A 24,941-nucleotide genomic window follows, 5' to 3' on the forward strand; every position below is an offset into this window, starting at 1 on the left:
ATTTGTTCGGCTCAAAATAAAAAGAGGACATATGTGATAGTGAAAACTAACGTTTTGTGGAAAACAAATTCTATTTCCTATGGAAATGTTACAATATTGATTAAGTCAATTAATATGTAGCAAAGTTAGCAACCGATTGACTTGTCTTAGGCTCTTATCTTGATTATTTAGGAAATTGTTGGGAACATAAATACATTTAAAAAAGAAGTTTGTAACTAAAGGTGAAAAGATATCTTTTCAAGAGAACTTTCTTTTGGAGAAAAACAAAGAGTCTTGATTTGCATAATATTAATATAAAAAACAAAAGGCAAAAAAACAAACAAAAACAAAACAAAAACATCAAAATATATCAACATTCTCAATATAGAACAAATTACAGTAGCTGATATTTTACTTTTTAGTTACTTTTGGTTATTTATATTTACACAAATGAATAATTATGGTGATTTTTTAAATTCTAAAATCTTGTTTAATTTTTCTTGAATTTAGATTCATCCCAACTGAAGGAAGCATCCTCTCAGCCCATACAGCCACTGCAAGAAACTGAGCCAGAAGTGGATCCTAACACAGGAGAATGGTCCCTGTCATATTGGGATGTTGAATGCATCAGTATTGGAGCTGGTATCCTTGGATGTGGAGGAGGAGGAAGCCCATATCTAGGAAAACTAATGGCACTGCAACAGCTCAAGGAAGGCAACAAAATCAAGATCATTTTGCCTGAAAGGTAGCCACTTTAACTCAATCGATAGCAGTCAAGTTAGCTCAATCGATAAGGCATTGATGGTACGAGAGGTTGCGAGTTTGAACGCTGGTGGTAGTTATCATGTTCTCATGTAAAAATTGAGTTCTCCTGGATATGGAACTTACTGCTAACTAATTGTCTTGTTGCATAAACCTGTGCGAAACTCGGAGAGCTGATCCGGGCTGCAAAGGTCAATTGTGGAATGTCTAGGGTGTGCGCTTCTTAGCTGCAAGTCCCTGTGGTTTTTTTAATGGTTTATGGAATATTATGGGCCATAGTAGTCAGCGACAACCTGTAAAGTGTGCTGAGGCACTTGTGGATCAATGTCGATCTGGGCAATATGCCTGTGCGTAGTGCACTATAAATTACTGTGCCTTTTTTTAACCCTGTGTCCCTGAGTGTAACTAATTATTTCAAAAATGTTGCAAATTAATTGAGATTCTGTCCCCTTATCTTGCTTGTGGACCACAACTCACAACTCAAAGACATTCCATATAGAGCAGCTATTTATTATTATAACTTCAAGTTGGTTTCAAGTTCTCTAACCTAGCCTTATCTATCTTGAAAAATAAATGATATAGAAATCAGAAAATTCCACCGAACCACTAAAGTTTGTTCGGTTTATATAAGGCTGAAAAAATATGACTCATAACACTGTGTATTGATATAGAATGGCATGCACGCAGTTGGGCGCAATGCTTTACGCTAGCTGTGCGTTGCGTAATGCGTGACTGGCGCACGCTTATGTGAATTTATGCGAGTAAAGTAACAAAAGCCGAATAATTTCCGCCTTATATAAGCCGAACAAACTTTAACTTCGAGGGGGGGTGGTGGGGTGGCCCGTACTCAAGTTTGGTTTGGGTAGGGGTGTGCCTCTAAGTGAATCCATGGCTGTACCATGTTTAGCATGCTATGGCATGATTTACTAAAAAGAGCAGAAAAGTTGTTAATTATTTAAACTTATTATATAAGCTTATATTATTTCCCTGCACATGTTTGTTTTCTTCCAATGTTGGTTTTATACATAATGATACTTTTTTGTGATGTGGTCAGGTAAAATGAGGCGTATCCAAGTATAAGTAATTCTGAAATATTGTTGGAAAAATATATGTTTTGTAAATTACAAGCAGCATAAAATATGTCTTTTACAATATTGGACTTTTCAGCTTAACATCACCTTTGGGGGAAAAAAGCATGTTATAATATTTTGCTGTAAACCTTTGAAGAGCGGGTACTACTGTGATGTTGCAAAGTGTACGGTGCAAAGTTCATTCATAAATTTCTACTCTGCAACAGCCGATCGCTTCATGCAGCAGCCAATCAAGAGCGCAGTTGATACGCAATGCACGCTTAAAATACGCTCTCGTCAAAAGTCACAGGAAAAGATTATAACAAATGATATTTACAGGAAAAGATTATAACAAATGACATGTGGAGTTAATTGCTTCACATATGAGTTTCCTGATTTTTAAACTCATTGTTTTCTCTTTAGGCTGAACACCACCCCCGAGTTGACAGGGGTTGTGGCTACTGTAGCCTTTATGGGTGCTCCTGGTGTTATAGTGGAAAAGATACCCAGTGGAAAAGAGACATCATATGCAATGCAATGTATGCAAGATCTTTTTGCTGCTGGCTTCAAAGAAGGGTCATATGAAGGACAACTAGGTATGGTAAAAATAATTGTGTGTATTATCAGTTGTAATTAGGGCTGTTGTCAAGTAGAATTTTCATTGTCGACAATTGTCAAATCTCAAGATCCGACATCGGCAAGTTGTTGACAAAGAAATCATCAATTAAGTCCAAATCTTAAGTTCAGAGACAACATTCTGTGTCTTTTATTTACATCAAAATATTACTGGCAACTACATGCATGTAATCAAATCGGTAACTACCATATTACAAAATGAGGTCTATTAATCCACTATATCAATATTGTCATCTTGTGCTCAATTATTACTTACCATATTTCGTCAAATAGTCGCCCCCCCTCAAATAAACGCCCCCCCACCACTTTTTTCAACCAACATGTTTCAAAAATGCAGATATTTCCATGCTATCTTGTGTAGTAAGCTTACCAAGCTTATAGCGTCAATAATTGGCGAAAATCTGGATCAGAAACCCGGAAGTGAGCCCGAAGTCAGTGTTTCTAGTTCATAGTTCATCATTTTAGCGTGTGTTTTTAGTTTACCTAATGATTTTAACGGGAATTATCGTTCTAAAATTGACCTTGAATAAACGCCCCCCCCTTGGGAAAATGTAATGCCCCGGGGGCGTTTATTTGACGAAATACGGTATTTCATGATAAATAATGTTGATCATAAGCTGATCTGTAATATTGAGTAGTCTTTGTCGATAATACGTCCATGCTTGTCAACAATCAGTAAATTTGCTTTTCGACAACAGCCTTGTCAACAACAGCCCTAGTTGTAATATTCTTGTCATTTGAAATTTAGATTTCTTGGATCAGAATGTTAGGTAAATGTACTTTAATTTAAGGATTAATGAAAAATATATGTGTAATTGGACTAGCTCCCCTAACACCTAAGGTTACCTTAATTTTACACGTAACCCTACCTCTTATTCTTAAGCACTAGTAACACATTTGCCCACATGAAAGTCTACAATCATGTTAATGATGAAATATACCTTACACAATAGGCCTACTAAATTAACCTTTGCTCACAACACAAGAAAATCTGATTTTTTAAAACCAAGCTTAAGTATCAGCAGAATCACAAATATCAGAAAGTCAGAGACACTCATGGCTTCAGGTGAAGACTTAATTGCCAATTTAAACAAACCGGATTTCACCCCACTAATTTTTTTTCAAAAATTGTTTTGTAAAAAAACAAGTAAGTAGCTCCTTCCAAAATAATGTGTCCTGATGAAAATTAACGGAGGGACCAATTTTTGTGGTGCTCTCCTGGCCCAGGGGTACTCTTTGGTATTTTGGCTTAATCAAAATGGCAGAAAGTTACTTTTGATCTTAAATTCTACTTACTTTCATTCACTTTCCTATATTATTCCTATTATTTTGCAAGAGTTGGGTTGAAGCCCCACCTAAAATTGTCAAATCATATTTAATCATTTTCTCTAAAGGGGGAGTTGACATCGAGAAGAAAGATGGTGGTTACTTTATTGACAATTTCCCGATCCAGTCAGAGGTTGACCCTAAAATGGGGAAAGAAGCCCCCAAGATAGTAGCAGTAATGTCTGCAGAGATAGGTGGTCTGAATGCCATGGAACCTTTGGTAGTTGCTGCAAGAACTGGTCTTCCTGTTGTAGACTGTGATGGTATGGGAAGAGCATTCCCAGAGTTACAGGTAAGACCGGAGGCAGGGCTGTTATAGTATTCAGCAAATTCCTTCAGCGGTGTCCATCTGCTCTTTCTGAAAAACTAGGTCTCGCGATGCTACGCAGCTTGACCAGGAAATGAGGTGCTGATGTGATGATGATGTGATTCAATTGGCCAATCAGAACCCCTCTTCCATGTTACGCCATAAACAGCGCCAAATCGGCAGATCGCTGAAGAACCTTGCTGGGAACTATAATTGTGCACAAATATGGTTAACCTGCGTCTGGATGTTTAGAGAATAGATTTCCAAATATTTTCACAGCGCGCGCTACTACCCATCATCGTAAAATAAAAAATCAGAAATACATACAAACTTATGCTGTTGGCTAGATTAAGATATTGATCAGACGCCTATAGTTGCATGCCCCCATACAACACACTAATTGATGCTCATACGTAAGCTTCAAAATAAGTTCTACATAAATAATAATAATTTAATAATAATAAAACGGCATTTATCCATGCTTTCTGAATATAGATTCCTCAAAGCGCACCGCAGGTCGATATGCTGCCAAGCCCCAAAGGGCAGCGCAAGTTGACCTCAATGCTGAGTGTGACAGACAACAGGCCCGGGCTGATCCCCTGCTCTTTACGAAAAAGGCCTGCAAGTTTTACATGTCCAGATATTGCTCTTCTGGTACATGGGACCACCATTTTAGTCCTGGCCCTAGCTAGAACCCGGCCTACACCGGATAGGGCAGAGATTTTGACACTTGATTTGGGTTATTGGACCTTTGAGGTTAACGAATCACAGAGGTGCTTTTTTAAAGCGGCTGCTAATTCGAGAAATCCAAGATGGCCGCCCGCCATTTTGAAAATTTTAAATTTTAGTTTTCACTCAATATTCATGTGTAATACATCATTCTATAGGTTTTTGCATACAAGGAATCAATTTCTGACATTATTTTTATGATTGAAGGTCAGTATAACATGTTTACATTCAAAATGGCCGCCAAATGGTTGCCAAAAGATGGGGTTTTCATTAAAATGTATTTAGAATTCAATATTTTAACTTATTTGATGTTAAAAATAACCATGGGTTGCTGATATTATGGTCAGTTGTCTATGTCATTTCTATCATCTCCTGGATATGTTTAAAAATCAAAATGGCTGCCAAAATAGCCGCCAAAATCGTCTTTTTTCATTAAAATGTGTTACAGGAGTATTATGAAGTACCAGATTTACAATGAAATGGTGCCAAACATTGTGTTCTTTTGTATTCAAAGTATCTCTCTGGTAAAGGGGTAACAATATGACATCAGCATCAATTAATATGATCTCATGGGCATGTAAACATTCAAAATGGCATAAAATGGCTGAAAAAACATGATTTTTTTCATTAAAATGATATTTAAAACAGCATTTTAATAGATGTTGTGTTAAATATTTTCATTGAACGCTGATATAATGTTAAAGGAGTATTTCTATCCAAATTTCTTCCTGCTCATGTGTTTTTACATTCATGAAAGAAACCTAAACCCAAATTTTCATGCAAATCGGACATTCAGTTGGCGAATTATGGGCTATAACATATATTTCAATGGTCCATAGGATTGTGTGTGATACTTTCGTTGTCGACAGAATGAAATTCAAAATCGAACATTTCGCCCATTTCTCTAGATATAAATTATAAATTTATAAGATAAATTTGCAAGATTCCTTTGCACATGATCATTATGCACCTAGTAAGGGAGACGGGGCAGGTTGGCCCCTTTTCCCCCACTTATCTGGAGAGCTCAGTTTGTGGGTTAAGAGGCTCTCAATTTGATACTTGAGAGCTGTTTACTCTAGGTAAATGCTAACAAATTTATATGGCTCTGTGACTTATACAAAAGTTATACTAGTTGTAGGAGAGAGCGAAAAGAAAATTAACCAGGTCGGGGCAGGTTGGCCCACCAAGCGGGCAGGTTGGCCCTCTATGCACAACCGTGTGTTATTGCCATATTTCTTTCCAATAAAACATTCTAAAGTTACAACTGTGGTAAGATATCACCTATCATAGTGCCAAGATAATCAAAAAATAAAATTCATTTTGCGCCATCATGGGTCATTCTTGAGGAAATAGCTAAAATCAAGGAAATAACGTTAACCAATCATCTTATAAAACCCATAACGAAAAACTGAAAGGCTGTGGATAACAATTGTAATTGACTTTTTTGTTCATTATTAACTATTCTGAGTGATGAATTACTTTTTATGTACAAATTCCCAATTATAAAGAAATATGATATTGAAATATTGCTATTTCCAGTCAAAAAGTGCTCAAATAGGACAACAATATAGATTTTTTTGTACTATACTCCGCCTTTGAACAATTTTATCCATGGAACTGACTAGTGTTGGTGTGTAAATTGTATTTTGCTTCATTTGACACAAAATGGGTGAAAATGGAGAAAGTATGCATAACTCTTGCCCATAAACACAATGGGGGCAACCTGCCCCAGCACAAGTGGGCCAACCTGTCCCATAGTCTATTTTTTGTTTTCCATCAAATTCCATAAAACAGAAACAGGATGGAAAGCTTTCAACTATATGGCATTTTAAGCAAGACCCATACCTTCCAGCAACTTACAATTTACATAATGTATTATGTGCAACAATAGTGCTTTCTTTCCTTTCTTTTTTTCTCCAAAATGACCATGCAAGTAGTTTTAAATTGATAATATTATGTCTCAACAACATGTAATTTATCTGATTTTTAAGGAAATGGTGCCACATGAGTGCTTTCTTGAGATCCAAAAATATCTTTGTGGCAGAAGGGTAACGTAAAATATGTCATTCAAAATTATCCCATGGGTAAGTTCAAAGAAATAAAAGTGACTCCCAAAATGGCCACCAAGATATTATTTTTTCATCAAAATCTGTTACAGCGACACTAGGTATCTGGTTTTCAAGGGGATGGTGCCATAAAAGGAGAGTATTTTCCCACATAATCATTATAGCATAGCAGTAATAGGAAAACAGCATGGACTTATGGGTAATTGGGCATGTTTAAAATTCAACTTGGCCACCAAAATAATATTTTGGATGTTGGTGTAACAGTCATTTAAAAGAGTATATTATATTCTTTTAAATGACTGTTACACCAACTTTCAAGATACCAGTTTTTACAGGTGATGTCATTTTTTCAGCTTCATGGCATATGGTTAACATTCTGTCGTAAAATGATTCTGCCGGCATGCTCATACCAACGGGACCCCTTATATACTAGGTGCATAATGATCATGTGCAAGAGGAATCTTGCAAATATATTCCCTTTCCAGAGAAACCGGCCAACATATTCGATTTTGAATTTTATTCTGTCGCCAACGAAAGTATAACACACAATCCTATGGACCATTGAAATATACGGTATGTTATAGTCCATAATTCGCCAACGGAATGTCCGATTTGCATGAAATTTAGGATTTAAGATTCTTTTATGAATGTAAAAACACATGAGCAGGAAGAAATTGGGATAGAAATATCCCTTTAACATTATATCAGCGTTCCATGGAAATATTTAACACAACATCTATTAAAATGCTGTTTTAAATACCATTTTAATGAAAAAATCATGTTTTGCAGCCATTTTGGCGGCCATTTTGAATGTTTACATGCCCATATGAGATAATATTAATTGATGCCGATGTCATATTGTTACCCCTTTACCAGAGGGATACTTTGAATACAAAAGAACACAATGTTTGGCACCATTTCATTGTAAATCTGGTACTTTATAATACTCCTGTAACACATTTTAATGAAAAAAGACTATTTTGGCGGCCATTTTGGCAGCCATTTTGATTTTTAAACATATCCAGGAGATGATAGAAATGACATAGACGACTTATGCTTTGTTGTCACCATAATATCAGCATCCCATGGTTATTTTTAACATCAAATAAGTTAAAATATTGAATTCTAAATGCATTTTAATGAAAACCCCATCTTTTGGCAACCATTCGGTGGCCATTTTGAATGTAAACATGTTATACTGACCTTCAATCATAAAAATAATGTCAGAAATTGATTCCTTGTATGCAAAAACCTATAGAATGATGTATTACACATGAATATTGAGTGAAAACTAAAATTTAAAATTTTCAAAATGGCGCTTGGTGCCATCTTGGATTTCTCGAATTCAGTGGCAGCGCTTCATAAAAGCACCTCTGTGATTCGTTAACCTCAAAGGTCCAATAACCCAAATCAAGTGTCAAAATCTCTGCCCTATCCGGTGTAGGCCGGGTTCTAGCTAGGGCCTGGACTATTTTACGTGAACATCAGGGACTGTCTTTTGGAATTTGCTGGAGAGCATTAAGTAGCTCTTCTGGAACCTTCAAGGAGAGCTGTTCAGAGCATTACAATAGAATGTAATGAGAGACTGGTCAACTAAGGAGAGCTAAAAATCACTCTCATATCAGATTTAAGGAGAGCAGTAGAGAGCTCTCACTCTCCTTCTTTCTCTAGCCCATGAACTCTGATGGTTGATAACTGCAATTAGGGGATATGCTTTTATATGCAAGCTTCAAAATAAGTTCTACATAAATTTCTTTCTCTAGCCAACCTGTGATGGTTGACTACTGCAATTGGGGGATGATATTTTATTAGCTATGTTATGACAGTGTTTATAGATATATAGTCCTGGGATTATTAGTTATTAGGTGAAGCGGAGGTATAGTGCGGAAATATATCGTGCTGAAGTGTCATACTGGGTGAAGCCGAAGGCTGAACCCAGTATGACACTGAGCGCACGATAATTTCCCTCGCATCATACCGACGCTGAACCTAATAACGAATTTATCATACCACTAAGTCATTCTAAATGTTGAAATAATTACGTTTTTAAACATTTTAATTGCTGCTAAATAGGAAAAACATTACAAAAAAAAAATGACTGTTCCGCGTATTAGTGATTGCGTGCATTTTACGCGCCCGGTTTCTGTGAATTGCCTTTATCGCGTACCTCGCCGTACACGCCAGATCGGGCTTGCGAAACGCTCTCAGTGACTAGATATAAAGCGTAAAATACGCACTCACTGACTAGATACGAAAATATATCAGGTTAGCGGTGTTCTTTGATGTTTCCCTTAGTGGTATGATAAATAGTGCTATATATTCCTGAAATAATGCCCCATTTGTGAATTATTTGTAGATGTTTGTGCCAGCCATATCTGGAAATCCTCTATATCCGAGCACTCTTGCTGATGATACAGGAATTCAACGCTGTGTTGCACTACAGACGGATACACCCAAGGATCTGGAGAACTTCTTCAGGGTCAATGTGGTCAAAATGGGGTTAGTATAAAGAGGTTATATATTTTGTATATTTATAGCATTTCACAAAGAGAACAAACAATTCATATGTGAATAAACAAAATAATTAAGATTTTAAAGCCATGTAATATAAAAGAGCTATTTTAGTGCATTATTGCAGTCTTATATTTTGAAAAAATATTGTGGTGTTTAGTTCTTTTAAATCGTTTTTTGTGATTTGTTTTGGCATATATTCGGTTTTCTTTAGTTTTTTCCCACAAATTTTGGGTCACAAATGTAATGGGCAAGACCCATGACATGGATTGTTAAAGAACAGTGTGCACGCTATTGGATGCAGCACCTATGCTAAGTGCACTTTTTGTACTTTAAAGTGGCGATTTTCGCAGGTGTATTTTTTCGTGCTTTGCTGATTGTAAGCTACCTATTTAAAATTCACAATTTTGAGTTTTCTTACATATAGACCTGTACATAAAAGAACATATTCGTCCCGGGATATTCGTACAGTTTTAATTTTTACAGTAGCTGCATTGGGCGATTCCATTTAAAATCCTCACTCCCCCTGTGGAAGATTTTAGAAATATCTTCCACAGGGGGAGTATGAATTTCAAATGGAATGAACACATTTGCAGCTCCATTTGAAATTCACCCTCCCTTCCCTCTGTGGAAGATTCAGGTTGAATCTCTCTCAGAGAGTGTATGACATTCAAACAGAGCTGCCTAATGTGTTCATTCCATTTAAAATTCATACTCCTCCTGTGGAAGATATTTCCAAAATCTTCCACAGGGGGAGTGAGGATTTTAAATGGAATCGCCCATTGAGCACAAAAAGATGAAAATTAAATGTTTTGCAAAAATTTTCCACTTTCATCTTCATCGATGAGCATATACAATCTTTAAAATCAGATTTTGGATAAGGAATTACTTCTCAATCTCAACCCTATCTAAGACACTGACAATTTCGAACGCTGCTGACAATCATTGATTTGAATATATTTTCAGATGTGCAGCAGCTTTGACATTCTCTCCTCTCAAGAAAGAGCAGCTTTTACAACATAGTGTACTATACTCCATGAGCAGAGCTTGGCATCTTGGAAAGGCTGTGCTAAGAGCACAACGTTCAAAAGCAGACCCAGTTGAAAGTATTGTGAAACATGAAGCTGGCAAACTTCTTATGAAAGGAAAGGTAGTTATTAAATTTAGTCAGATCTTGTTTGGGCCCCATATAAGCATTTAAAGTTCTTTTTGATGGATTTTGCTTCTTAAGAAAATCAAGTTGAAAATTAAGCTTATCTGCTCTCACTTTCAGTATTGCATTGCACAATTTGAGGTGTGAAGTTCATACAGAAGTCAAAATTCAAAATTGTTTAAATGTTCAGAAAACTTATAGTTTTATGTGTGTGTAAATAAGGAATACGGAAAACAGGAGAGAAATCACTGGGAGAAATCATAGAATCAGGAGTAGAAAACAGAAATAGAAGTAATCATGAAATATTCTTTAAAAACACCTAAATTCAACAAATCACTGCATCAAAAATGAAACTTGATGACATGTGATCATGTTTTAACTACTGACAGCCTGTAACCCATGGTTATCTGTGACAAAGTGTTCTTCCTTAAAATTTTGCAAATTTTCAAAATAAGCTCCACATTGTCAGGAACCATTTGTTGTGGTTTTAAATAATTATAGGTCACTGAATCCTTATTTAAAACAATCACGTTTTCAACAAAACTATTCAAACCTTTGTGTGCTTGTAGAATTACAGGGAGGGGCATATGTTTAAAAAACATTACAAATTATGTGTTTTTCTTATGTGAAACTGAAAGTCATTAAGTGTGTAATGATATTTGCTTACAAAATTTATATAATTTGCTGAATTTAAGAAACCATATTAAAATATTTTCTCTAAATATCGTCGCTGGGCGGGAAAATCCTCATGTAATTCCAAAGGGCAAATGCAAAACCTCATATGTAACAAGTGGGCTCAAGTTATATAATTTCATATGTAACATTTTCATCATTTTGTATGAGATGCAAAAAACTGTTGAAAATTAACAGGATAATTAACATGAGAAATGACGTTGGTTGTTTGGTCATTTACAGAAACTTGTGTAGTTTACAGTTAAAAGGAAAGTGTCAGAAGGTGTGCTGGGTCATTTTTTTTTCAAGTTGACATATGCAAAAAATAAAGAATTTGATCAAAATTGCACATGTGGGGTTTATGTATGTGGGGCCTACTTGTTACATATTTGACACAATCTGGTCCATGGGGGCCAAAGATGGCAAATTTGAATTTGAGATAAAGGCAAAAATATAGAGTAAAAAACAATAAAATACATAAGAAAATAGACATCACGAAACTTCATAACTTTAGAACCAAGTATGCTAGACATTTGGTGTTTTCAGTATATGATAGCCTATATGGTAATAGATATGGTAACCCCTTTTTCAAAAATGCCCCCTTTCCCCCCCCCCCCGCCCCCCCCCCCCCCCATGGACCAGATTGTGTTACATATGAGGTTATGCATTTGACCTTTAAAACTACACATGAGGTTTTTCCCGCCCACCGACGATAAATAAAATATATTCTCTATAAGTGACTCAATTTAGTTCAGTGATTGTCATAGCTTACATAATCTTTTTCTTAAATTGAATCATATTGTAATATTTTTACAAATATGTACAAACATGTTTCAGATATTGGATGTAGCAAGAAACCGCACTGGAGGATTTGACAAAGGCACACTCCTAGTTGATGGTATTGGGGCCTTCACTGGACAGCAACTGAGTGTAGACTTTCAGAATGAGAACCTCATTGCAAAAGTAGTCAAACACACCGATGCAAAACTTCAAGGACAGGTATTAAAATAGATGACATACTATTATACAACCCTATGCCTGATTAAAATTCCACCTCTCCAAATATACTTGAAATTGGTTAAAGTCCCTTCCCATTTTCTTGGATTCTCTGACATGTCCTGATATGGAATCCGGCTGATGACACTTTGTTATCATTGAGTAATTTAAAATATGACCAAAATTGGCTGAAATTTACCCAAAATTTAGAAAATTGTAATTGGCTTGTATTAAGTAACCAGTTCTTGTTTGTGATGTTTATTTTGGTGAATTCTGTGAACAAAATCAGTGCAATTTGATCATGCAGCAATCACAATTCTGTACCTGTGGTGTTTTTGTTTTGTTACTGTAATAACACAGTACTTCCTGTGTTGAGGAAACTTTGGTGACATTCTGGGCACTTTCTGGGTATTAGTGTATTATGAAACAAACAACGTACCATCAGCCAACTGGCTCTCTATAATACAGACTGTCCTGCAATGCCGTACCTGTGTTTTATAGGTTATTGTAATGACAGAATATTTCCTGTGTTGATGAAACTGTGGATACATTCTGAGCTCGTTCTGATGGGTATTAGTGTATTATGAAACAAACAACGTACATATCGGCCAACTGGCTCTATATAAGGGAATGTAAAAGTGGTGTGAATTTCAACCACACAGAACAACAAAGTATGGAGTCTATTTCCCTCTCTGGATCATAAAAAGTCCCAAACCCATGACTTCTTGAATGTTTCTGTTCCAAAATTCCAAAAAGGAAGTAAATAACCACAGTCATGTTATACTTTCTAGCAATACCATGCAATCTTCCACATGCCTTAATTAAGACATTAAATTTAAAGCCAAGAATTTTCTGCTTTACAAATGCTAAATTCCGCTTTTCTCCGCTTTGTAACTTTAGCACATTTCTGACATAAATAACATTTCACATGGCTGCAATGGGAGGTAGGACAGGCGTTGTACGGTAAATCTATGACGGATTTTACTTTATTTTGATGAAATTTGAAGACCCATTTCATTTAGTATTTTATTTAGACTCAGTACACCGGTCAATCTTACCGTTTCCGATGTTGATTAAGATACTTCTTGCATCGATCCCGAGATGCGGAAAAACCAATAGTCATTTTGTCCCACATAAATGAATAAATAACAAAACCCCGATCCCCGGTGGACTCACCCAAAAGGTGACGTCACACCATATGATCGCCCTTATCCTCCTTGGTCTCCGACTGACACAGGCGTGCCTATCGATTGTTCATAGCACTGTGTATCAATTTCTCGACCAAAAGCGAGATATACGGTTGTAGTTTCACACCTTAGGTAAAACCAAACCGGTATTGTTCGGCTGAGGATAGTTTTGACGGCATTTTCTGGCGAAAAAGTGACAAAAAGCGATCCAAAACTTAGCTACATATCGTGCCTCCGTTTGTATCACGGGACACACGAGCAATTCAAAATGGCCGCTCGTTGGCGCCATTCATTTTGTTTCCCACGTAAAACAACCATTGCAGCCTGTAAGTTACAATAGATGTTTGTACATACACATTGTATTTCATGTACGGTAGGTTATTGTTGCTATGTTAGGGTGATTACTCTATCGTTATGTCTTCATTACCGTCCAATAAAGACGAGTTAATCAGATATTCATACGGTGGGGATTGGTAGGGACCCGTCTGACATTTTAGTAATAAAGTTAGCCAGTCCTTACTTTACCACTAACGTTAGCGACCAGCCTCCGTGCTCAGGTTTGCTTACTGGGCTTGAGTCGGCGTGTTGGGGGGGTAGTGCCCCCTCCCTTTCTCCTCGCTTCGCCTCGGCCCTGTCGGGCTTGCCCTTCCCTGGTGACGGAGCGGGACCCACACCCGCTCTGTTTCACCCACAGGAGTGCTCACGATCTTCTAGATGTCTTTCTTTTGCTTAGGACTCTCCGAGTTCCAGCTTGACGATTGGGATAGGCTCCGTCGCCATCGCCATAAGACGAAGAAGAAATCTACCAAGGGCACTGGTAAGGTCGACACGGTGGATTCTGCTGTGACAGCCCCTATGGGTCATGGCAGGTCTGCTTAAGGGGCTCGGTCCCGGACAAGCAAGCGGTTCCTTCGGGACTGCTAAGCGCGTCCAAAGGCTCAGCAGCCAGCGAAAGCACTGACTATACGTCGAGCAAAGTAGCAGGCAGCAGAGCGGTAACCACCAGCGAAAACCCTAAGCGGGTTTTGCAGCAGGAGGATACCAGTCGACACGGTAGATTCTGCTGTGACAGCCCCTATGGGTCATGGCAGGTCTGCTTAAGGGGCTCCGGTCCCGGACAAGCAAGCGGTTCCTTCGGGACTGCTAAGCGCGTCCAAAGGCTCAGCAGCCAGCGAAAGCACTGACTATACGTCGGAGCAAAGTAGCAGGCAGCAGAGCGGTAACCACCAGCGAAAACCCTAAGCGGGTTTTGTAGCAGGAGGATACCAGTCCTCTAGCGAAAATCCTCACGGGTTTTTAGCAGGAGGACACCCGTCTGTTGCAGGCATATCACGGGCTCAAACAGCCACAGTAGTAGCCAGCGACGGGCAGCATGCAAGGGTACCCGGGCTTGCCTGGGTTGAACCCTAGCATGCATGGGTTCAACAGAGACGATACGCGGCTAACGCTGTGGGTGTAGTCTTAGCAGAACCAACTGGGGTTGTCACACGGCAGCGTTCCATGGCGGGACCGCCGAGTGATACCCTGGGCCCTAGAATAGCTGCTGGCTGTCCACAGGGACTGGCTGGCGATTATTCAGGGGTTGGGCTCGCAGTCTCTCACGGGACAGCGACCCAGGTGCATTCGGTGGCAGCTACAAAGGCGAGCTACGGCTTGACGTCAGTGGTAGCCGCTATGCACCCGCCCATAGCTGCCGGGAGTGGTCCGCCACACACAGCGACCTTGGCCGAAGCTCTAGAGGGTACAGTAAGTAGCTTGAACAGCCTAGCTGATCAACAACCCACTTATGTCCTCGAGAGCCAGCGGAGCGTGGGTGATCCATTACCGTCAATGGGTCAATTACCCTCTCTTGATCGATCACTGTCAAATCAACAGGGCATAGCTCCATTGATTGACGCTGCCTATTCAGGTGGCGAGGTGATTGATCGGGGTATGCACGCTCAGCTACCCGTGGTACTAGGCAAGCTCCCTCTAGCCAAGGGACAGCGGTATAGCGGGTACCCATACACTGCGGCTTGATCCTTGCGGGGAACGCAGTGAGGCATGGGTACAGTGGTACACGGCCGGGAGCCCTCACGGGCACCTACGCTGGAACCACGCATACAGCGGTACACAACCGGAACCCTCACGGGTACCCATGCTAGTACCGGCGCCGGTACCGCCAGCACACAGCTTGATCCCCAAACAGGGAACGCAGTGTGGCGAGGGTACAGCGGTCCACAGTTGGGAACCCTCACGGGTACCACGCTGATACCGCACCGGTACCGCAGCACCGCCTTAGTCGCCACAGTCTCTGTGGCAACAAGGGGGGAGGCGGTGCTGGTACTGCAGTACCATGGGGTTACCCTGGTGGCGGATCCTTTCAGGGTCAGCTGCCGGCTGGGTATGCCCGTGGTACCCGCCGCAGGGTGTTTCTTCCACGGCCCAGCACCGTGGCAAGTGTCGCCTAGCGATGGCCACGCAGTACCAACATCAGCTGTTGACCAGGCCAGCCGGCATGGGGCTAACCCAGATCTTGATCAGGGTAGGCCCCGTGCTGCTAGCACTAGGACGACGGCTGCGAGAGCATGCGGACCCAGTGGTGCCATGGCGGATACCTCAGGGTCTTGCGGGGAGTACTCCCTCTTCTGCTGGCAGGTAGTCGGCGAGCCACACAGTGGTTATGCCTTCTTACCCGCTTTCAGATGCCCGTCCTCAGTTACCGTCATCATCGGAGCATGATCACGGATACTGTGGGCGAGGGAAAGAGTCGGAAGCTGAGTCCGTAGTGACATCACTACAATCTCCTTCCCCGCTGCCCGCGAGGGGAGCAACAACACTGATCTTCCTCCGGACACCCCCTAAGGGGGAGTCCATGGAGGAGGACCAGGGATCCTTTCAGTAGGATGCTCAGCTGCTGCTTCCTCACAGGGACGCCTGCACTCTCATTCCCGGCAAACCTCACGGGTAGATATCGTGGGGCTGTCGAGCTCAGTAGAGCTATGGCGCGGCGTGCTTGCACGCTTCCTCTGCGTGTAGCAGCGGGAGGACCACAGGACCTACCTGAGGGGATCCGAGAGGGACCCAGATGTCGTCAAGCGTATCACGCTCTGACAACATCTGAGCTCTTCCAGCGAGGTGAGCCTATTAGCGGTGCTAACAGCTAGCCTCAACGAGAGCTCCATGGGCCTAGCCCATAGGGTGTCCACTCAGCGCCGGGGAGGGGCCTGCCACTCCAATCGCTCAGCGATGGAAAGGCAGGGTCCTTTTCTCTTTGGATGCTTCTGCGCCACGGTGGAGGACCGTGCAAAGAAGCTACCAACGGGAGCACTCTGAAGAGGTCGGAAACTGCCCTTACCATGGGTAGGAGCTCCGACTTCAGCAGGCCGTGCACCACCAACAGTACCCGAGCGCACTACCTCTGCAGCACCCATTTCTGGGAGGCGCAAGGGTAGCACAGGAACAGCTGGCAAGCCCGAAGAAGAGCAAGCGCTCTTCCAAGGGAAGCTAGGCAGAGCATTCCTGGGGGGCTCAGCGGTTTTTCCACCGGGGGCGCTCCCAGTGGACGACCGCTGATGGCTTTCACCCAGAGGTGGGAAACCATCTCTGTGAGCGCCTGGGTATGGTCCGTGGTGAGTGGGGGTTACAGACTGGCAACCCAGTCTCCCCACATTCGTCTGCACATTTCAGAGGTCCACAGTAGTGCCGCCAGTCAGGCGGCCCCCAGCGTCGGGCACTACTGACAGGGATCACACAGCTTCTCACGAAGGCGGGCGATTGTCCGGTCTACCCCCGTTCTACGGGTGATCTTGGAGCCATTGGCTCCAAGGAAGACGGCGACAGGAACCCCATCCGGAACCGCAGGCTGTTGAACACGTTCTTCAGGCCCAAGAGGTTCAGAATGGGGACTCTCGCCTCGGTGCTAGCCTGCCCCATCAGGGGCATGGGAACAACATCGCTAGATCTCTCGGACGCCTATCTGCATATGCCAATCGCCTCTCAAGATCGGAGGCATCTGCCCTTCTAGGCACAGGATCAAAATTACCAGTTTTGATACCGGCCATCCGCCTGTCCATCTCTCCCAGGGTGTTTAACACTCTTGGTCAGAGCGGTGGCAGCGTACCTGAAGCACAGGGGTGTCAACATCAGTTGCTACCTGGACGTTTGGCTCATATACGCACGCACTCCACTGGAGACCACGGGGCTCGTGGGGATGATAGTCCGTAGGGTGCGGGACCCTGGATTTTGATCAGCTCAAAAAAGTCCAGCGTGGTCCCGACGAGACACCACTATTTGTAGGGGCCCAGATCACCCTCACGGAGGGGTTCGCGGTGCTCTCACCCGAAGCGGGTGGCGAACATGGTGCGGTGTGCCTGACTCTTGGCGAGTCTCGGGCAAAACCCGCTGTGGCATGGATGAAGGTGGTAGGCCTAATGGCCAGTATGGTAGACCTCGTACTGTACTGCCGTTTCTACGTTAGGCTTACCCAACTACACCTTCTAGCCTGCTTGCAGGCCCAGTAAATCACCAATATCCCTCGCGGTTCCGTTGTCGGAGATCGCGCGAGAGAACTCTGGTGGTGGACCCATCAGCCCAATTTGACCCAGGGTGTCAGGTTTCCTGCACCCCGGTATGTCACGTAGCGAACATAGCGTCAAAAGCGGGGCTGGGGGTCCACATCCACGGAGACTCCGTCTCGGGCCTATGGGGGCCATAGAGACAGAGTTTCACATCAACCTCCCTCGCTTACGAGGAGGTGATCGTGGAATCACATACCGTTGTCCTGACGGATAACACAACCGTGGTAGCCTACCCCAACAGACAAGGGGACTCCGGGCCACCACGATTGAGCCTGCATGCACGACACCTGATAGGGTGGTGCAAGTTCAGGCAGATTACGATGAGAGCGATACACATCGCGGGCGTCACCAGCATCCTCGCGCACAATCTGTCACGAGGAAGGGTGTCGGGACCAGCAGAATGGTCCCTTGCTCCATGAGTCGCTCAGGCGATCTTCAAGGGATGTACCACCCCTCGAAAGATCTGTTCGCATCTCATCGCAATCATCCACTGCCGGTGTACTGCTCAAGGGTCGCGGACCCCCAAGCATTCACCGTGGACGCTCTGTCCATAGACTGGGGAGGGATGACAGCTTATGCAGTCCCTCCGATCTCACTACTCATGAGGGTGGTGGCCAAGATCGGGTGGGAAGACTGCATTGTCATTCTGCTAGCGGCAAGGCCGCTGGCACTCCCAGTACCAGATCTACTCCGGATGCCCGGGCGGAGGTACCCAGTCTATCACTAGAGCACCTGCAGTTAGCTGCATGGCCCTTACCAGGAACACGCAGCGGAGGATACTTTTCATCAGAAGCTGTTTTTCTCATCGCCGGGGCTAGGCGGAAGTCTACCCTCCGTACGTATAGCCAGAGTCTGGCTCCATACTACGCTTGGTGCAATGAGACAAATAGCTCTCCCGCTAGAGCCTCTGTGCTGCTAGTTCCGGAGTTTCTGACAGAAAAGTTCCAAGCAAGACTTCAGCGGGCCACTGGGGCCAGCTATAAGTCAGCTGTCCTCTCCATTCACCGAGGTTTCGAGGCGAATTCGACTATCATAGCCGATGGTTACCTTATTAGTCTCACGCCTCGACGGTATGTTCAGCGAGTGTCTACCAAAAAGGAAAGTGATCCTCCTAAAGGGATCCCAACACAGTCTTAGATTACTTTAAGGGTCACCCTTTTGACCTTCCGTCAAAAGCGACGCTTAAATACGTAACTCTCAAGATGGCTTTCCGGTTTGGCGTTGGCTTCGGGACGGCGGTGCTGAGTTGCACACGGTCTCGAGGTTAGCTTCCGTGTTCACAAACACTGGAGCGACACTGTTTTGGCGCTCTGTTCTCGTGACTACTGACAGGCGCGGTGCATACCGACATTCGCCCCTCTCCAATCCCCAGGGTTGGGCAAGGTTCGGCTGAAGCCAAAGATAGGCTGGGGTGTCCGATAAGGCGCTGCAGCACTATTTCTTCGAACACAAGCCTTGCGAGGGACTCACGACCGCATTCATCACCCTTACAGAGCCTTTCGGTCCAGCCGCTGTCGCAATGGCTGGTCCAGGTGTTGGTGGGGTCCGGGGATCGCGAAGGTTTCAAGCGTCCCACGACCCACTCGACACGAGCTATCTCATCATCTTGGGTATACCGTTCGGTTGTCCCTTGAGGAGATCTAGCAGGCGGTGTCCCGGAAGCCACCTTCGCCCTTCTCTACGATACTTCCGTTTACGTTAGTAATCAGAGACAGGCGGGAGGTTTACCGGGACATTGTTGGCGATCATAATCGGTGGTGTACGGGTACCAGGTTTTCAGACTATACAGAATACTCAGCATGGTAAGAACCAGTGTCGCTATTCTTAACCACCAAACTTATTAAGTAAGGAGGTTTATGTCTGTGATCGCGTGGTCTTTTTGTTTCCCGACCGTTGGGGAAAATATTTTCTGACCTCGCGAAAACCATCGTTACCGCTCCCGATCCCTGATCAGATGCTGACCAATCTTGTACCTCCATCCGTCGGTTACTTGCTAGATCGATCTTTCAGATGTTGATGCAAAGTATCTTAATCAACATCGAAGCGGTAAGATCGACGGTGTACTGAGTCTAGTCCCAAACAGAAATGTTTGGTAGACTCATAACCGATGCGATCTTACCTTTCCGATGTTGATTATCCCGACCCGCCACCCCTACAAGTTTGGTCCGAGTAGGGGATCCCAAGTCGGATAAGGGGCGATCATATGGTGTGACGTCACCTTTTGGGTGAGTCCACCGGGGATCGGGGTTTTGTTATTTATTCATTTATGTGGGACAAAATGACTATTGGTTTTTCCGCATCTCGGGATCGATGCAAGAAGTATCTTAATCAACATCGGAAAGGTAAGATCGCACCGGTTATGAGTCTACCAAACATTTCTGTTTGGGACTATTTCTTTTCAATTGTGTTTTCTTTTTCTTTTTCTAGGTCATGTTTGCTTTTTAAAAAAATTTTTCTCAGAAATGCGTTTTCCGCTTTACCTCCGAATTCCGTGATTTTCGCGGAATTTCCGCAACGCGGAGAATTCTTGGCTTTACATTAAATTGCACATAGAATAACATAGTTAAGTAGACAAGATAGCAAGTGATTAATTTTATGTCATTATTTCAGCTTAAGATGAACAGAAAACCTTCCTGATACTGACATTATCTCATTATTTGACAAAGAATAATAAAATAAAATTTTGACCAAAATCGTATATTTTATGGCTTTTTCATGGTGGGAGAATTACATTCCAAAAGTATACAAAAACAATATTTACTTTGCACTGTATAGTCGTGCGGAAAATTCTTTTCATGCTCATTCAACTTTATAGAAACGGCCTTTATGCACATGGAATAGGGAAATAACAAAAAAATAGCTCCAAAATTTCTGTGTAGAAGCTACGGAAGCGTAAACTGCTCATTTGCATAACAAAGAACAACGTTAGTAAGAGCCAACACCCTTAATATCAATTTAGTTGAGAGCGGATTTCTCATGCAAACTGCTGACATACATGATTTCCTGCACATTATATCTTACTAGGGAAAAAGAGAAAAGTATCTAATTTTGTTTCTTCAGGTTGATAAGCTAACATGAAATAGTTCCTTATAAAATCTTACCAATTATGATTACACAATGGAAAATCAGTGTACAATCGTGCAAATTTTGTAACCCTTAACTTTCCCCTACTCTACACAAAGAAAAAGGATGACTACTTACTGAAGTCTAGAACACCACTTAGTGACATGTGATAGGTGCATAAATATTTCAATTTAATGATTTTTTTGGACAAACATTTTGTTTAAATGCAACTATATACCAAAATTGAAAATTCCCTAAATGCCTGGCCCATTTTTTTCTTCAAATTTTTTAATCTGTAAAGTTTCCACACCTTTGCAGTTATATGCAGGCCCTGTACATTTTCAACTGTATACTATGCAGAGTAGGTTGGAGAGTCCCTGTACCTAAAGCCAAGTGCTGCAATCATTCATGGTTGATTAAAAAATATTTGAAAAAAGTTACTACCAAAAAATTACAATTTTGTATCCAAAAGGTTTGTGTTCACTTTATTATCTATTAGAGATCTAAAAATGCATTGGTTTTGTACACATTTCTATTATCTTGAATAATTCTGAAGTGAACACAAGTTACAAATCTCCCCCTTTTGGATACAAAATTGTATTTTTTTTTGGTAACTTTTTAAAATCAACTATGAATGATTGCAGCACTTGGCTTTATATCCAGGAAATCTCTAAATCTGCACCAACAAAAAAAAAAGAAATTAAAAATTAAAAATTGCAAAAAATTGAGGCCTTAATATTAGCCAAAGCTCAAAACTTCATCAAGCTATGCAAGGAAGTCCAAAGCAAACAAAAATTACATGATATGCATATTGTATTGTGGGAAGGAATTTCAGTTCAAATCGACATTCGGTAGAGAAACCCATGATAAAGGAATTACCATTTCCTCAATTTTGGCTCATTTCCAGTCTTTTGGTCATATTTTAAATTGCTCAATAATGACGAAGTGTCATCAGCCAGATTCTATGTTAGGACATGTCAGAGAATTAGAAACAGCAAAAGAATTGCAGCTATGCTCCAATTCCAGGTTCACCTCAAATATATCCGACTAAGAAATTTTGGAAATAAATCTAATACATGTACTGGAACTTATTTTTTTCAACTTTGCAACATTGCATCTGGAACAACAAGACTTCATCAGACAACTGACCCATTGGATGGGTCACCACGGGTCATGTGATAGACGGCTAGGTATCGTCTTGATGACCCAATCACCTCTTTATATGAAACTAGTTTTGCTTTATCAATCTTTAGGTTTTTATTATTTCAATATGTTCTTTAAAGGCCCTGCCAGTGATCCCAACGAAAGAACAAAAAAGGTGAATTTGTTTATAAATTGCCTAAAAGTGAAGGATAAGTCATTAAAATTGTAAATAGGTATTTTTGAAATGAAAAAAAATTGGCAAACAATGAGGAAAACAGCAGTATTGTCAAAGTTGAGGCCCCATCTCAAATACATGTAGCTAACTATATACTGTCAGTATACAGATTTCTTGTTTTTTACGATTGTTTGGATGAGCAAATTACTGAATGGGCCTTTAAAGGCCCATTCAGTAATTTGCTCATCCAAACAATCGTAAAAAATCATCAAAATTCACATTTTAGTACCTTTGTCATTGTCATAGATGTGCTAACATAGCCTGCTAGTAGTGATAGCTGAAAGCTGTGTATGAGAGACAAAATAAGACATTTTACATGAATCTGTAATTTATATACTGACAGTATATAAATTAGCTACATGTATTTTAATGGGGCTTCAACTTTGTCAATAATGTTGTGTCCAAATTGTTCATTTCAGAAATACCTAATGACCATTTTAACAACTTATTCTTCACTTTTAAGGGATTTAGACACAATTTGAATTTTTTTATACTTTCGCTGGGATCACTGAATGGGACTTTAAGTAAACTTACTGTAATTATATACATGCATGTAGATATAAATTATAGCTTTTACTTCACACTTTTTTTTTTCTTGTCGTCTCCATTTGCTAGGTTGTGGCTACAGTCCCAGATCTTATTTGTATAACAGATGTGGATTCAGGGGAGCCAATAACTACAGAGGAGGTGCGATTTGGACTACGTGTAGCAGTAGTAGCTCTGGCCTGTTCACCTTTACTCAAGACAGAAGCAGCATTGAAAGTAGTAGGACCAAAGGCCTTTGGTTATGACGATGTGGAATTTAAACCAATAGGAGAGTACAAAGAACATGATCCTATCCCAGCTAGAGCATAAATATACTACATGTACAGGGCGGATCCAGGAATTTTCAATAGGGGGCATTATATGCCCAAACCGCTTTTGTGGGCGCCGAGCTGACAGAAAGTCAGGCGCCGCTCTGCAAAAATTGGGGGGCACCCCCTAAATCCGCCTCTGATGTACCTTCAATTATCTCAATCTTGCCTGTAATTTTCTGCGCATGAATTTTACCTGGGGGGCACATCATAAATTTTTTGTGGGTATGCTCTCGTAATTTTGAGGTAGAATCTTTGGGAGCTAATGGTGTATCTGTAAAAGGGGGTCTTTTGGAGTTGTCTACAGGTAAAAGGGGGTCTTTTGAAGCTGCGAACAGTCAAAATCAAGGGTTGATCTTTATTTGCTTTCGACTGGTTGAAAATGTGAGGAATAAGCAGCTTAGGGGTCTTTTAAAGCTGTAGGCCTAATTATCAAAATCAAGGGTCTTTCAGAGCTCTGTTTTGGTCAAATTCAGGGGTCTTTCGGAACTGCGCAGTCCAAAAACAAGGGTCTTTATGGGAGAGTATACCTGTATGGTCATTTGTGTTGAGTGCCCCCCCCCCTCTGGAATTTTACTTATATACTTTTATATTGCCAGCACTACACATTTCTTACAATGTTTTATGTGCTGAATAACTTGGACTTTATTCTAGTTCAATGTACACATACTGTCTTCCACTATTCCTCTGTTTAATTCTTGGACACAACTTCTACATTTGGCAGCAACGAGTGCATCCAATAAGCATTCCACAAGGGTATGGTGATGTATACATGCCTTGGAAAACTTAAACCAACCGTGCTGCGCAATGTTGTTAATAAGCATCCAGCTATTAGGTCGGAGTTTCTACTAATTATAAGAATTGACACAAGCATGTGTCCGAGGATTAAATATGCAACAGTACTTCTTTTACTTTAACAACCAGCAAATTAAATATCCAATGATCAAATTTTTGTGCCGGGTGAAATTTATATGAAATGGTAAAAAAATTGAAATTTTGGTAAGAATTGCTCATTTTTATACTGATTGTTCATTAATTTTGAAACATTTGAGACTGTAGTGCCGGGTATTTGGGCTCAAAATTAACTTGAGTGCCGGGTGGAAATTAAGAGTGCCGGGCGGGTCCGCACGCCACCGCCCGGCGTAGCTACAACCCTGCCAATGATGGACTACATGGTAGTCAATAGTAGTCATGCACAATATCTTGTCATCTTAAAGTGGCTCACAGGATGAATCACCCCGCCCACCAGTTTACTTTGTGTCCTCTCTGCAAGCTGTACGCGTTACGCGAATGCGATCTATCATGGGAAAAACATGATTTACTTGCTTTTGTATTTTGAGGGATTTTTAAATTTGAAAGTGTCTTGGACTGTTTCTCTTATGATTTAAATCTTAAGATTTCTTTTAAAATCTATTTATGATATGATAAAATACATTTTGAAGATGATTTTTAGTGATAAAAACTCAATTTTGGTGATGTACCACTCCAGTGATCCTGTATGCTACCTTAAATTGTATGCCATAAACAAGGTTCATGTTTTATTGGAAACTAGAAATTTCACTGTTTTTGATGCTAAGTTTCAGCCATAATGCCTATACATAAATTTACCGGGGGGATTCACTTGGAGAAAAAAAAGAATAATTAAAAAGAAAAGAAAAGAAAAACATTTGTAAGAGTGATACCTTCGAAAATT

At 41.3% G+C, this 24,941-nt stretch overlaps 1 protein-coding gene across 1 annotated transcript in view; it reads left to right on the plus strand.

Annotated features, from left to right (window-relative positions):
• The window catches only part of LOC140159063 (uncharacterized), a 57,502-nt gene extending 33,300 nt beyond the window's left edge, over positions 1–24,202 (plus strand). The window contains exons 12-18 of the mRNA XM_072182393.1: positions 490–724; positions 2,235–2,407; positions 3,842–4,065; positions 9,232–9,374; positions 10,353–10,536; positions 12,049–12,210; positions 23,010–24,202. Coding sequence (XP_072038494.1) covers positions 490–724; positions 2,235–2,407; positions 3,842–4,065; positions 9,232–9,374; positions 10,353–10,536; positions 12,049–12,210; positions 23,010–23,249 — 1,361 coding nt within the window. The 3' untranslated portion in view covers positions 23,250–24,202. The remainder of the gene's footprint in view (positions 1–489; positions 725–2,234; positions 2,408–3,841; positions 4,066–9,231; positions 9,375–10,352; positions 10,537–12,048; positions 12,211–23,009) is intronic.
• The last annotated feature ends 739 nt before the right edge of the window (positions 24,203–24,941 follow it).

The sequence above is a fragment of the Amphiura filiformis genome, chromosome 8 (assembly GCF_039555335.1).
Source record: "Amphiura filiformis chromosome 8, Afil_fr2py, whole genome shotgun sequence".
In the NCBI taxonomy this organism is placed as follows: domain Eukaryota; kingdom Metazoa; phylum Echinodermata; class Ophiuroidea; order Amphilepidida; family Amphiuridae; genus Amphiura; species Amphiura filiformis.